Source organism: Schistocerca gregaria, chromosome 7 (assembly GCF_023897955.1).
Source record: "Schistocerca gregaria isolate iqSchGreg1 chromosome 7, iqSchGreg1.2, whole genome shotgun sequence".
Classification (NCBI taxonomy): Eukaryota; Metazoa; Arthropoda; class Insecta; order Orthoptera; family Acrididae; genus Schistocerca; species Schistocerca gregaria.
The window spans coordinates 215,566,866-215,583,494 of NC_064926.1; the positions used below are offsets into that span (position 1 = coordinate 215,566,866).

At 38.2% G+C, this 16,629-nt stretch overlaps 1 protein-coding gene across 1 annotated transcript in view; it reads right to left on the reverse strand.

The window, feature by feature from the left end:
- Positions 1 to 16,629, reverse strand: part of LOC126281321 (leucine--tRNA ligase, cytoplasmic) — a 142,542-nt gene that overhangs the window by 20,232 nt on the left and 105,681 nt on the right. Inside the window, exons 10-12 of the mRNA XM_049980169.1 lie at positions 12,604 to 12,791; positions 9,569 to 9,707; positions 6,268 to 6,541 (exon numbers count right to left, since the gene is read on the reverse strand). Coding sequence (XP_049836126.1) covers positions 6,268 to 6,541; positions 9,569 to 9,707; positions 12,604 to 12,791 — 601 coding nt within the window. The remainder of the gene's footprint in view (positions 1 to 6,267; positions 6,542 to 9,568; positions 9,708 to 12,603; positions 12,792 to 16,629) is intronic.

Consider the following 16,629-nt stretch of genomic DNA (forward strand, 5'->3'; position numbering starts at 1 on the left):
ACCACTGGTGGCCGAAGACCTCTGGCGTAAGAAGTCATTCTGCCAACCGCCTTGTCAGAGAGGGCAGAGGAACGGACAGAGGTTCAGGGTGCTTTCTTGTCCTTAGGGTGGGAAATTGCCCCTAAAGGTGAAGAATCAGCAATGATCAACGGCATGAGGATGCAGAAGGCAATGGAAACCACTGCAGTCAAGGCACACAACATGTATCCGCAGGACATGTGGCCTGTAATCGAAATAGTGTCATGATGATCTCTCCTATGGCAAAAGATTCCAGAATAGTCCCCCATTCAGATCTCCGGGATGGAACTGCCAAGGGGGAGGTGACCATGGGAAAAAGCATGAATAACCAATGAAAAGATGGTGTTCTACGAGTTGGACATGGAATGGCAGAAGCTTGTAGCAGCATAAAATGGCATAACATGAGTAGGATTCATTATGGACAGGAAGGTAGGGTGGAGAGTGTGTTACTGTGAACAGTTCAGTGATAGGGTTGTTTTTATCAGAATCGACAGCAAATCAACACCGGCATGATAGTTCCGGTCATGCAACATACAAGCAAGCTGAAGGTGAAGAGATAGAAAAAGTATACAAGGATATTGGGAAGGTTATACAGTACATAAAGGGAGATGAAAACCTAATAGTCATGGGGGACTAGAATACAGTTGCAAGGCAAGGAGTAGAAGAAAAGGTTACATGAGAATATGGGCTTGGGACAGGGAATGAGAGAGCAGAAAGTTGACTTGAGTTCTGTAATAAATTTCAGCTAGTAAGAGTGAACACTCTGTTCAAGAATCACAAGAGGAGGAGATATACTTGGAAGAGGCCAGGTAATATGGGAAGATGATGTCTGGGGTCTGACATATTCTGAAATCAGATATTGGATTGTAAGGCGTACTCAGGAGCAGATATAGACTCAGATAACAATTTAGTAGTGATGAAGAGTAGCCTGAAGGTCAAGAGATTAGTCAGGAAGAATCAATACGCATTTGGGATATGGAACTACCAAGGAGTGACGAGATACGCTTGAAGTTCTCTAAGGCAGTAGATACAGTAATTAAGACTATTCCAGTAGTCAGTACAGTTGAAGAGGAATGGACATATCTAAAAAGGACAATCACCGAAGTTGGAAAGAAAAAGATAGGTACGAAGAATGTAACTGCGAAGCAGCCATGGGTAACAGAAGAAATAGTTCAGATAATCGATGAAAGAATAAAGTAAAAAAATGGTCAGGGAAATTCAGGAATACAGAAGTACAAGTCGCTGAAAAATGAAATAAATAGAAAGTGTAGGGAAGCTAAGATGAAATGGCTGCATGAAAAATGTGAAGAAATTGAAAAAGAAATGATTGTCGGAAAGACCGACTCAGCATATAGGAAATTCAAAACAACCTTTGGTGAAATAAAAGGCAAGGGTGGTAACATTAAGAGTGCAATGAGAATTCCACTGTTAAATGCAGAGGAGAATGTGAATAGTTGGAAAGAGAACATGAGACCTCTAAGAGGGGGAAGATTTGTCTGATGTGACAGAAGAAGAAACAGGGAGTCGATTTAGAAGAGATAGGAGATCCAGTATTAGAATCAGGACTTAAGAGAGCTTTGGAGGACTTAAGGTCAAATAAGGCAGAAGGCATAAATAACATTCCATCAGAATTTCTAAAATCATTGGGGGCAGTGACAACAAAATCATTATTCACATTGGTGTGTAGAATGTGAGTCTCGTGACATACCATCCGACTTTCAAAAAAATATCATCCACACAATTCTGAAGGTTGCAAGAGCTGAGAAGTGCGAGAACTATCGCACTGTCAGCTTAATAGCTTGTGCATCCAATTTGCTGACAAGAATAATATAGATAGGAACGGAAAAGAAAATTGATGATGTGTTAGATGATGATCAGTTTGGCTTTAGGAAAGGTAAAGGCACCAGAGAGGCAATTCTGACATTGCAGTTGATAATAGAAGCAAGAATAAAGAAAAATCAAGATGCATACATAGGATTTGTTGACCTAGAAAAAGCAATCGACAATGTAAAGTGGTGCAAAACGTGTGAAACTCTGAGAAAAATGGGAGTAAGACAGAGGGAGAGACGGGTAACATATAATATGTACAAGAGGGAATAAAAAGAGCAGAAGACAAGAACGAAGTGCTTGGATTAAAAAGGGTGCAAGACAGAGATCCAGTCTTCTGCCCTTAGTGCTCAATCTGTATATCAAAGAAGGACTGATGAAATTAAAATGAAGTTTCTGTAGGGAAACTAAAATTCAAGGTTAAAGGATATCAATGATACAATTCACTGATGACATTACTATCCTGAGTGAAAGTGAAGAAGAACTACATAACCTGCTGAATGGAATGAATAGTCCAATGAGTATAGAATATAGAATGAGAAGTAGCAGAAATGAGAACAGCAAGAAACTTAACATCAGGATTGATAATTATGGAATAAATGAAGTCAAGGAATTCTTCTATCTACTTAGCAAAGTAAACAGTGATGGACAGAGCAAGGTGGTCATCAAAAGCAGAGTAGCACTGGCAAAAACGGCATTCCTGGCCAAGGTAAGTCTACTAGTATCAAACATAGGCCTTAATTTGAGGAAGAAATTTCTGAGAATATATGTTTGGAGCACATAATTGTATGGTAGTGATACATGGACTGTGGGAAAACCAGAGAACAGAATAGAATTGAAGCATTTGAGATGTGCTGTTACAGATGAATGTTGAAAATTAGGTGGACTGATAAGGTGAGGGATGAGGAGATTCTGTTCACAATCAGAGAGAAAAGAAATATGTGCAAAACACTGACAAGGAGAAGGGACAGGATGGTAGGACATTTTTAAGACATAAGGCAATGACCTCCATGGTATTACAGGGACTTGTAGAGGGTAAAAACTGTAGGGGAAGACAGAGATTGGAATACATCCAGCAAATAATTGAGGATGTATGTTGGAAGTGCTGCTCTGGGATGAAGAGGTCGGCACAGGAGAGAAATATGTTGTGAATCGCATCAAACCAGTCAGAAGACTGATGAAAACGCCTGCCCGACGCCCCCCCCCCCCCCCCCCCCGAAAAAAAAATAACTGTCTGTTTCATTGACTCTTGCAAAATGTTTTGGCAGTGATCTCGGACTTTCTTATTACCCTAATTTCTACATTTAAGCTTGCAGCTTTTCAAATTTCACCTGGTGCAGTGCCCAACAATGTCTTTCCTTCTCATCCCATCTGGTACTTCTCCTCTGATCCAGGGTTCTGGGTGACTCTCGCCATTTCCCAAATCTTGTCAGTCCATTTCCTTCACCCCTCTTTCCTTCTCCTTCAACCTTTCACCCAGAGGGAGCCATTGGCACCAACAGATTGCACATTTCCATGATTTTTATACTGGATGTGTTTTCTCCTGCTGCCACTTGGCAAGTAGATTTTTTATCAGCCCATTTTTTTTTTTTCTATTTTCATTGATATATTAGAACTTGGGGTCCCAATATTTAAAGGTTTGTGCCAATTTCTGGTGTAGTCATTTTCCATAGTGTGTATTTTATTAAAACAGTGCTCTGCAATAGCCAACTTGTTTGGCAATAGTAAATGTGTGTGCCACTGGTGTTTACACATTTTGAGCAATAAACACATCTCTGGATTGGCAGGGGATTTGGTACAGCCCATGCCAGGGTCATCAAATTTAACTCTAATTACCAATCTTTGTGAATTAGCTGTATATGAAGTTATGAAGTGTTATATTCCCAATTGTTAATGAGCCCATCTGGACTTTCTTCTATGAAATGTGATTGTCTGTTCTGCACTTAACACAGATGTCAAACAGGATACCACTGAAAGGACCCTCACTTGACAATGTAATGTTTATAGCCCATGTTTTTAAGTGTAGCAATCACCTTACCAACACTTTTAATTTTTATCTGAAGTAGCAGTAGTACCGATGAAATCATCTCAGTTTTCAATCCACGTCAATTCCAACAAAATTCCCAAGCTTTACATGGCTAGCTCAGCCGTCTTAGTATGTTAAATTCTGTATGTAACAACAAATTTTGTGCCTCATTATAGCCTAGCCACATTTTCAGAATTATCCTATACCTCTAATTGTACCACACTAACAAACAGCTTTTATGAGCAGCCGCCGACTTCTTGCTTGCAGTGTTTTCAGGAACATGACCCAAGACTTTTATTTGCACACTCCACCACAAGTGGGGCTATGCAGTTTTAGTCTGCCTGGTTGGGCTCCACAATCTTTCTTACTAGGAGGCTATGCTGACAAGTCAACAGTGTAATGGCTTTGCCACACCATGGAAACTATACCCTGGGAACCTGGGAGCATTACACTTGGCATGTGATAAGTACAGGAACAATTTGAAGTCAGGCCAAGGGTAACAACATCAATAACAAACCTAGAAATGCATCATTATTTAAAATCTCCACCACTATTGAGTACTCGGCATCATTTTAGGTAGCAATGTTGTCATGTCTGAAAATAACTTTGGACTCAATTTCACGCAGAAATGTTCAAGAGCTGCAATCCTTTTCAAGAAATATCAATTCCTATGGAAAAAACATGTCCCAAGTGGTAAAACGCATATCTGTTGAAAAAATTGCAAAAAAAGTGAATGCTGTTTGCATGGACAGCAAAATGCAATGAAGCATTTATCATACAAGAAGTAAATTGAGGTTGGCACAATGCTTGGCTTGTTTTACTCCTGGGACAAAACTGTTCAGGTTGATACACAAAGTTGCAATGCACTCTAGACTGAGCTGCCCTTCACTTCTGCCCCCCGCCAAGATTCCAGGACTCTGACAACTTGAGCTGAACTCAACCAGTCAATGATGACAATGATGCCAACTACATGCAAGTGGATGACAGATCCCATGATGGGAGGGTCTCAGCGGTCGTAATACGGGCTCTTCTAATAGTGCGGGCTGAGTGACCTCCCCTTTCCTTTAAACCTTTGACAGCTTATCCCTGTACTTCTGAAAGCAGGGTATTTTATGTAATTTTATCTTTCACATGTTTATCAGCAGTATTACTAATTTTACCTTTTCCTCAATGTAAGCAATGTGTATATCAACAATTTAAGGAAAAGATAAGATTGCTGCATACTGTAAAGATAACACACTGAGCTGCACACAGGCACAACGAAAAGGCACTTACACAACAGCTTTCAGCCAAAGCTTTCATCGGAAAAGGAAAAACATAAACAAACAAACAAACAAACAACACACACACACACACACACACACACACACACACACACACACACACACACACACACCACGCGCCATTCTCCTTATATTGTTGTTATTCCAACCCAGAGTTTCCATTGCTTGATTAAGCACTTCCTAAGGAATTTTATCTCATATTTCTATAGTCACTTCAAGGGATTTATTCCTTTTGTTTTAAGTTTCATTAATGACCATGTACTGCACTTTCTGTGCTTAAAAAGGCTACAAACTAATGTAAAATAAAGTGCATAATATAAACAGGACATTATATTTAAGGCTTAGTAGTAACTCAGATTCTAGAAATATTAAACAATACGTTGAATGGTCAATGTAATGCTACAGAGATCATTCTTCTAAAGGAAAAAAAATTATAATTTCTTGTGAGAATCAATCATGGAAACAATGTCAGTGAAACAACACATCTGTAGAGCAAAATTGATGGTTTTTAGGACAAATGCTGCACTAGATAATGGCAGTGTATGTCGTTCACATCTGCTCCAGACAGGGTTATATTTACACAATAGTAATCTATCATTTTTGCATTATAACCTGCAAGGGTTATGTAACAAAATACATTGTTTTGAATCGTGTAACTGAGGTGGGATGTGAGGACCAGCCCAATATTTACCCTGTGGGATGTGGAAAGCCACCTAAAAACCACATTCAGGCTGGCCGACACACTGGCCCACATAGTTAATCCGCCAGGTGGATTCATTCCAGGGCCGATGCGCCTCCCCGAATCCAGGAAGCAGTGCATTAGGGCTCTTGGCTAACCTGGTGGGTATGCATTGCACTGACTAATCTATTCAGACTTGACCCTACTTACTGAGGATTTTCACAACTTTAAGTGTCTTGTACATATGATGCCACTATTCTTGAACAGTTGTGAAAAGATCTAAGCCATATTACGTTTATAAAAATTTCTCAGTAAGATTTTTTTAATGGTAAATATTACACCATACACTAATATTCCAAAGAAGCACAAAACTAATATAAATTTATACCAAAACAGAATGTGTGGAAAAAAACAAGATTTCTAAGATCACTTACCTTAGCAGAATTGAGCATAAGGTGACCATTTGCCCTTATACCTTTTGGCCACTTACTCTTATCATCAGACCATATTGCACAATGAATATAGATGAAAAAGGAAAGATGGTTCTGAATAAGATCTTTCCCACTGGCTCGCAGATCCACAGGATACCAAAACTCAAATTCCCGTCGCATTTTGTCCAAAATCTCCCGTGGAATGCCACTTTTCTCGGGGAATGGGGACCCTGCTATGAAGATATAATCCCAGACATCTGGAGTCATCTGTTCTGGCCTGTAATTTAGATTGAATTAAATCACAGACACACATAGCTAAAACTGAAAAATATTAATAGGAATTCCACAGTGAAAAATCTCTGATAATTTGATAGTATCTATTTTGCAGATAAACAAAAGGAAGGGGGAAGTTTAACACCCTCTCTACCTCTGCTCCACAGTCCTAACTTCAATCACCCTGCAGTGACACCTCTTCTCCGCAGTTTCCATCTTCATCTGTTCTCCACTTTATGACACTGTGCACTGCACAGAATGGCCTCTGCCTATAGCCAGAATGAGTCCACCAGCATCTGATTCCTATCCTGTACTTTTACTACCTCGCAACAATCAATCACCTTCCCCAACCCTCCTTCCCATTCACTACTTCCTTTCTCCTCTTGTCCATTGCATTCAATAGAGTCCCTCACTCCAGTCGACCTTACATGCTGGCACAATGTAATCAGCTAGGACAATGTAGCTATAGAGGGGTTTGATTAGCTCTAAAGAATGGTTTGTCTGAACCCTAGCAATGTATTCAATCTTGCTTAAGCACCTATTAATGAATCAGCACCTCTGCTATTATCTTTAATTTCACACTTGTTAGCAGCTTTGGTGCTCTCAGGAAATGAAACATGAACATATAAGGAACTTACCAATAACAATCAAAGTTATAGCTTGAGGGAACCTTTCAGGTGTTACTCAAGAGTGTTTCAGGATTCCAGGAACCAACAAGCACATTGGGTGATCGTTTTACTGCACTCATATATACATTATTGAGCCTATGATAAATAACTGCTTAATTTCCAGGATAAGGTACATCCATTCCATTTCTGAACCTCAAGCCACCTTACTGAGGGTTCATCCCATCCCATACATACCCAGCTACATTATTTCATGCTTGTAAGCTCACCAACAAACAAGAGAACTTTCAATATGACAACTATCATCATTTTGACAGAGAATGTTATCTCCCATGTAGCTTAATAACCAGTTTGTTTGGATACTTATTTGCTACACAAAGTCACATAACAGCCTTATCACTGAATTCACAGTTCAAAACTATCTCCACCAACTTGGTCTGCAAATAAATTTCCCTTGCAACCATTGCTAGCTCCAAAACTACCGACTCCCTCAACAAATAAAGAGACCGAATTTTATCTCATGGGAGTATCCTACCCTGGACTGAAACTGCCAGTTTCTTCACATAAGCTATGATTTACTGCAGTTGTAGCTACCAATGTGAAACACATTCCTAATAAAGTGAAGGTCACTATTCATCATGTAGCTACTATGGTGACCAGTCAACAGACACATAAATGAGACAGAAGTGATTGCTAAGCTTTCAGAGAATGGCTTTCCTCTGGGCTAACCTACCAACAACAACAAACAAATTCACGTAATTCACGTCTCTCTCTCTCTCTCTCTCTCTCTCTCTCTCTCTCTCTCTCTCTCTCTCTCACACACACACACACACACAGATCAACACATGCAAGCACGTCCACACTGTCTTTGAGTACTGCAGCTATAAGGATTGTCTCACGGAGAGTAGGTAAGAGGAAGTAGCATGTGCCAGACGATGAACTGGAGGAGTGCCATGGGTGGATAGCTGTGGACAATGAATAGAACAGAGGAGTTGGAAGGCCACAAGGATATCAGTGGAGCTGCAGATTAATGGAAAGGAGGCAGCGGCAACAACGAGTTGGTACTGGGTATCCAGATCGCATGGATTATGAAGCAACCATTGAAATAGAAAATGTTCTGTATGGCATGTTGAAACACTCAATGAACATAAGTTTCCCATGTTTTTCTAACATTTCTCGCTGTCTTAACAAATAAATGTCTCATTCTTTATTACCTTTACCTAATTATGCGAGACCTTCATTGGCTGTCATCCTTTATCGTGAAAAATTAAATTAAGGACTCTTCTTGACTCTCTCAGGACGGCTTCCCAAGTTTAGTGCACTTACAACCTGATATGCTTATTAAGATAAATTCTATACTTCCTCGCTTCCACCCTTTCTGCTAAGAAGGTGCATTGGCAAGCAAATTATGCACACACAATTGCAGCTTCATACTATGAGCCAGATGTTCCATTGCGCCACTGATAATTTTAGTTTTTGTATCAATGCTGCTTACCATGTTATACAGCACCTGACAAACATGCTTTACTTTTCTACGAATTATTGATATATCTTCCTAAATCTGAAAGTACTTATGATGTTTAACCCCTTTCAGGAACTATTATTGCACCACTGGATTGTTTCCTTTAATTATAACCTGAGAGCTGTCAAGGATACTTCTTGCACCATGTACAGTAGGTAAATTACGTCACATTTCTATTGTTCTGACAGTCTCTATAGCATATGCAACACCACCGCACTATACAATGTTTTCAGATCTGCTATTTGTAGCATATGTATGATTGGTATGAAAGTAAACTGTGCTCAAGATTTTATATGGTCAAAAGCTACATGCTGATGTTTACTACAAACTACTCCTAATGCTGTTCCAGATCGAATTCCTCCTATAAAACTCTTTCGTCGTTACTTCATTAAGTTTATCTATGCTTGTCCAAAGTTTCATTAAGTTTTAGCTGAAGACTATCTAAAAAATTTGGAATTGCAACATAATTAAATTTATTTTGGGATGTTCTAAACACACCAGACATTGCATGGCTGTGTTAAGAATAAACAGTTTCTTAGTCTAGCCAGCTTAAACATTTCCTAATGAATATTTGAAATATACTGAAAACCTGCTCTTTGTGTTTTGTGATTCTGAGATAAGCTTTTCATCCTTGTCCGAGTGGCAACATCCACTGTCAACTTATTGTAGACAATGGAGAAGGACAGTCAGTTACATTGTCAATGTGGATGACAACATCGAACATGCACAAGCCAGTTTTAAATTATCCGCACGCAGTCTTAACCTAAAGATAAATTGTAAACATTTGGGAAATACAGCAATTTCTCCACTGATTATTTGTAATATACACAATGAGACATATTATTAACAAGGTAAGTGCTATCATCTAAGAAAGAACTCTTACTTAATTCCAAGAGCATTGGATTTATCTCCTTTCAGAGTTCCACCTTGCAGAAAATGTGCGACAGTATAATATGCTGGGTAGATAGTTGAGTCAGACAGAGATTCTATCAGCCATTGTTCGTCCCAAGGAAGTCTTGTACCTGGAAATTTTCCCACACATCAGTATAAACAAGACTTCACTTCTATCATGAGATACATAAAGAAAAGAAACACCAAGAAAAAAGATTAATAGTTTTATTTTTATTTTCAATTTAATATAGTTAAAAAAAAAACAAGTTTATGATGATTTTACTTGTTGAAAAATAATTTCTTATATCATCTGGTCACTACCTGATCTACTGAATCCAGGTACTGGCCACTGCAAAGACACAGATTACGTAAATTATATAATTTACTAAACAGTATATTAAGGAAAATGCACATAAACAAGGTGCAAAACTATCTATTTTCTTCAAAAACAGAAAATGAGTGTACATTATCAAAAAAAAATCTATGTCGCTATGTCGTACTTGTGAGCCTCCACCAATTTTTATGTCAGGGCTACGATTTTCTGAAGTTATGCAGTGAATGTGGCCAATCTTTTCCACTATTTTGCTTACGCCACCTACACTAGATTTCCATCAACCTTCCAAACTCTGAAAAATTCTTTATATGCACTCCATCTTCATTCATTTCACTGCTTTTCAGTTTTGTAGCCAAGTGAATGCCCCCATTACTAAATTTTGCCTATGCACCATCCTACCAGCATGTGTTTTATCCCATTCATTTCTTACATACTTGATTAAAAAGGGCGGCCACCTGTAATTTTATTTGCAGTCATGTGCCAATAATGAACAGCCACTGAGCAGCTTTCTATCTATATGTGAAAAACAACAAAGCTGTCCGTTGAGGTGCTTGCACAGATATAGAAAAAAAATTATATCTATTTATGAAAACAACAGAGCAGTCGGTTAAGGTGAATGCATAGAAATACTAACACACTGATGTAAAGCACAACAGACAAGAATTTGCTGTTAACTTCAAAGGTGACTAATGTCTCAATCTCAGTGATAAAGAACTTCCATGTTGCCACTCTACTCTACAGTATGTGTTCAGTTTCCAGCACATATTTGGCACCAACTGACACATATCACTCCCATTGCTGTCTACCCTTCATCCATGATTTCCTCTATGTTTAATGTCTCTCTCATTGGTTTATTTATATTTTGATGTATTTTTTTTTGTCTTTTCTTTCCAGGCTATCCCCTGCTCCTTTTCCTCTTCTAGTCTACGCATCAACTTTCATTCTGTCCATCTTATCTAAGTTTCCTTAACTTCACTCTCTGTCAATTTTAACTTCTTAAGTTGTTGTCTGTCATCAGTACCAGTATTTTATCCATCTTCAGCAACTGTAGTTGTATACATCGAAATAATCAGCAACCATTTGTGCTCTAACCCCAGATCACTGTAACTTTATTACACGAAAAAGCATAAACACGAAAAAGCATAAACACGAGAGACAAAGTACATACAACAAATGCCACACATGTGGCCAGCAGAGTCTTCAGCTCCAGCCTATATAGTCATTAGCTCTAACCGGGGATACAGCCAGCAGACTGTGCATGCAACTGCTGACATACTAGCAGGCCGGGTGGTCAATAGTGACTGAATCGAGCACAAATTTCACACATGAACTACGAAGCAGTGCACAAACAAATTTGGCACTTGCAGTAAGCTGCATAAAAGAAATTAAATTTCTTTTATGCTGCTGGTTGCTGATTATTTCATTATATCTTTGTCATTCTTAGTTCACTATTGATTTCTCTCACTCTAATTTCTTTCACATATCACGTTCCATGGATCCTGTCTTGAGGGGGTGGCTTAAGGGATGTGGAACAAGACAATTTACACACTGAAGTGCTGAAGTAACCAGTGCTGGCTAGTCCTGTAAAGTGCACCAACAACAAATTGTGAGTAGTGCGGATCTACTCAAACTATAATTATGGTAAAATAAAACAATGGAATATCAGGATGGAATGTAATGTCTGGCCTCAGCAGCCAAGGACTTTTGAGTTATGTGGCATTTGTATTCTTTAGTCCAAGCAGTCTCAAATCCCAGAATGAGCGGCTAATAGTTTTTTTTTTTTACTTTGTTTTTAAATATTTGGGGATTTCCAATTTCCTGCCTGGTGTCTGATAACAATCTGTTACGGACTTTTGCACCAGAATAGACAACTCCATTCAGAAACAAAACAGTTGGTGTATCTGATTATAGTTTCTTTTGGTTACCCTTTTACCTGCAGAATTTCTGCACCACCGTAATGACAGAACATACATACAGAGAAGGAAAGGTCTGCATATAAAACAACAACAACAAAAAATTAAATAAAAAATAAAACTAGAAACTCGAATACAGATTCAGGGAGGAAAGATGGAACAACGCAAAAATGAAATGACAACATAGAAATGCCGAAGATACATCAGAAACAGTAGTACAAACTGAATTCAAGTGTTCCATGCATATTTTATATAACTGGGGTGTCAGTAAATCATTTACTTTTCAGGAATTATCAGTTTTATATGATAATTTAACTCCCTATTCAACTCACACCTTAGAAGTAGATAGAAATTTTAAAAACTCCTGTTCCCATAGTGATGATTCTCATAGAATTCCTTTGTGATTTATGTAAGAGAACAATTTACAGTTTTAGATCCATGCCCTACTTACAACAACTTTGGAACTCTTTATCTGAATGTTGTTACAATAATGGTTGTGACCACCTTTTTCAAAACTTTACTGTAAATTATTAAGCAAAGTTCATTAAAAAAGTGATTCTAGTCCTTAGAATTCTTGAATCTGCTACTGATCAGGGATATGATTGCCCTGACTTTTACTGAAATGGAATTCTTACTGTGAGTAATCTTTTCCACAGGCCTTGGGAGCAGTTGTCAGCTCTTCACTCTAATTCCTTAACAAATGTGGGACTAATAGGAATTATGTGCTAACAAAGATTTGTTTTAGTTTCTTTAGTGTAACATATATTTCTTCGAAATTACCTAAACCGTATGTCCTGGAACAAGCATATTCGTGTAACCAGTTCAGGGTCACTTGAAAATTCTTCTTAACTTCTTCATGGAAGGTGTTCATTACGTCAAGGCACTCTTCAGCCTGTGCTCTCCAGTTGTTCTCTCCATAGTCAAGATACCACTGATCACAAAGAGCAACTACACATTCATCACCAGATCTGGAAAACAAAATAAAAATCCCAATTACAACAGCTGTCATGGCTATCAAATTTTATTAATGTAGAAAGTGGCTGTGAGGACAGGAGACAAAACTTTATTAAAGTAATATTTAAAGTCACACAGAAGCAAGGTGTGAGACAGACATCAGAAAGTGGGGCCAGTGCTACCTAGGAAGTCCCACTTGTTAACATGCTGAGGATACAGGAATGCTGTAATGGCTAGGCAAGTATAATACCCCCAGGCACCAAGGTGACTAACAGATGCTGGCATACAGCCAGGACATACAAATACCTTCTGCAAGAATCTGGAAGAATCTTTAGAAATACCTTCAGAAGAATCGCAAGGGGAGGGGGGGGGGGGGGGGGTGGCAAAAAATCTATGGGAGAATCTGTTAGTAAAGAAAAAGCTATGTACAGTTTGTTTCTAGTAGTAGTAGCAGCAGCAGCAGCAACTGGTGATGGTTGATATTTTATATGTGTCAGAAAATAAAGAGGAATAATTGCTTTTTTATTCCAGTCTCTGATCACAAACGAATTCTTTAGACGATGACCGGTTTCAGTCTGTAATGACCGTCTTCAGATCTTTTTTACACCACGTCCTAAAGTGATATGGCCATAATGGAATTGTCAAAACATATAAATATAATCAGCATAGCAACGTCACATAGATTTAAAATATGGTGTAGAATAGACCACTAGCTGCAAATCAAGTAGCACACCGTACCACTCATTTGTTTGTTCTATCCAGCAGTTCCCAGTTCCTTTTGCCATCTGAGATGAGCGCTCTGCTTGTTTCCCATTGTGGTTAACGTATCTGATTGTGTATTATTGTAACTAGGTAGTTGGCAATAATCGCTATGTTGACAATGTGGCCTGTTCTACACCATATTTTAAATCTATGTGACATTAATATGCTGATTATATTTGTGTGTTTTGACAATGCCATTATGGCCGTATCACTTTAGGACATGGTGTAAAAAAGATCTGAAGATGGTCATTACAGACTGAAACCAGTCATCATCTAAAGAATTCATTTGTGATCAGAGACCGGAATAAAAAAGCAATTTACCGTATTGGATCACTGTTTGTACATGCGATTATGGCGCAGTTGGTGATAAGAGGAATAAGCCCTGCCTTAAACTTCTCTCTTATTGTGAATGACTTTGTAGAGTTGCAAAGGGTAATTTTCTGTGTGTCAGAATATAAAGAAGAATCACAATCTTGTATTTGTCTCCCATTGTGGTTATCGGTTCTGATTGTGTATTATTGTAACTATCTGCAAGCAGAGCGCTCACCTCAGAAGGGAAGAGGTAGAGCTCAGTGACTGGGAACTTCTGGATAAAACTAACAAATGAGTGATACGGTGTGCTAATTGATTTGCAAAGATACAAAGTTACTGTAAGACGCCTATCTGAATAAGGTTGAACTATTGGGAAATAGTCTAGAAATCGAAGGATCAAAAAAAGAGGAAGACCAAAACTAAGATGGAAAGACAAGGTAGCAGGGGACCTAGGGGAGAAAGGTTGGCTCAGAGACGAAGCACTGGATAGGAATTTATGGAAGAGAAGGATCCAGCAAAGCAATGCCGACCCCACCTTGGTGCCTGAGGGTATTATCCTTGCCTAGCCATTACAGCATTGCTGCATCCTCAGCACGTTATCAAAATATCAAGGCTGAGATGATGATGATGATGTAAATTTTTCTTAATCTGAATCCTAGTGTGTTTACATCCTTACTCACTTCCTACAAAGCAAACAATTTCTCCTTTGCATTCCAAAAGCACCTGTGCTAAGCATCCTTAGAAACTATTTCCCTCTCATTCTGTTAAACGTAGACTTTGGCCCACACCTTTGTTCCAAGGCTGGGAATCAGCATTATGTCCAGAACTTGAGAGTAAAATATAACAATTTTACAACACATACCCAACATAAAAAAACATCCAACTTGATGAGAAATGGTAATTGTTATTGTGCAAATGACAATACAAGAAAAAAAAATAAGCATGAGTAAATTAAGAGAATAATGAGTAAAATAAAAATAGAAGACACTTTTTGATTTCTAATCTTCAGAAGTATTTTAATGTGTGCTACCAATATTCAGTAAAAACACTGAATCCAGCAAAATAAGGCAGACAGCAATAGAATGAAAATATTGATGAGTGGTGAAACAAATAAATCTCTTCAAGTAAGAAATTACAGTGATTTACTGACAACTTTCAGTTTGCCTCATAAATTTTGTTTTATTTCAAGGTGTTATTCATTTCCCCGAGGACTACAAGAATCAAACAACAGTGAGAAAACATCCAGATGAGTCATTTCTTAAAAACATTGAAGGCACTTGGCTTATTAACTGGCACATGACTTAGACAAATGGACTCAATGAAGATATTTTACACTATTTTACCAATAAACCACTTCCAAAAAACACAACTTATCTTTTAGAGAATTGAGTTTTCTCTAATATTGTTATGACACATTATTTCCCATTAAATACTTTCCATTTGACATTCATGTCTCAAGTTACGTAGTGCACACTTCTTTTTCTCTCTGTTCCTTTAAATGTCCTTATTTCTAGTGTTAGTACTTAGCAAAGCTTTAATCATGTCTCTTTGTGATATTGCTTGTGAAGTCCTACACTGGTTAGTTTGCAATGGAAAATAAACAAACAAATCTGAGATGAAAAGTCTGTTGGAATGGATGAGAGACCAGACACTAGGTTCCCAAATACATTTTGTCTACGAATTTGGTAGAGCACAGGTCACAGAGGTAGTTATGTCTTGTTATGAAAACTAATAAAAAGTTTAGGAGAAAAAAAAAAACACACACACACACACACACACACACACACACACACACACACACACACACACACACACACACACGTAACCACAGTCAGCAAGGCAGGAGGGCAAGCTCCATACATCTACAGCAAATAGCTGCCTTTTGGTTTTTTATTCAGGTGACCCTAAAAGGAATTTTAAACATAATGTTTCACTTTCTGTATGAAAATTAAAATCTATTTCAGGAGTTCATTTTGAACACAAGTTTTTTTGATATTACGGTTTAAAACTACATAAAAAACAATTCTGTGAAGAAAATAATAAAATTATGAGATATAATTTCAGCCCAGTACTTACATTCAGGGAAAATGTCATATGTAAAAGTACATACACTGAGAGGTTTAGGTTAGGGAAGGTTAAAAAGGTAGAGCAGCTCACTTAAGACTGCTCATAGAATCTAAATGGGAATCTTTGGAAGAAAGGGAATTTTATCCTTGCATAACACATTTTGAGAAAGGGAATTTTGTCCTTGCATAACACATTTTGGTAAATTTAGAGTGTAAATATTTGATGAAGGCAGTACAAGAATACTGTCGTCACCATGTAATCTTTTGCAGGTATCATGAGAATGTGGTAAAAAAGATTAGGGCACATACATCTACATCTACATGACTACTCTGCAATTCACATTTAAGTGCTTGGCAGAGGGTTCATCGAACCACAATCATACTATCTCTCTACTATTCCACTCCCGAACAGCGAGCGGGAAAAACGAACACCTAAACCTTTCTGTTCGAGCTCTGATTTCTCTTATTTTATTTTGATGATCAGTCCTACCTATGTAGGTTGGGCTCAACAAAATATTTTCGCATTCAGAAGAGAAAGTTGGTGACTGAAATTTCGTAAAAAGGTCTCGCCGCGACGAAAAACGTCTATGCTGTAATGACTTCCATCCCAACTCGTGTATCATATATGCCACACTCTCTCGTGATAATACAAAACGAGCTGCCCTTTTTTGCACCCTTTCGATGTCCTCCGTCAATCCCACCTGGTGAGGAT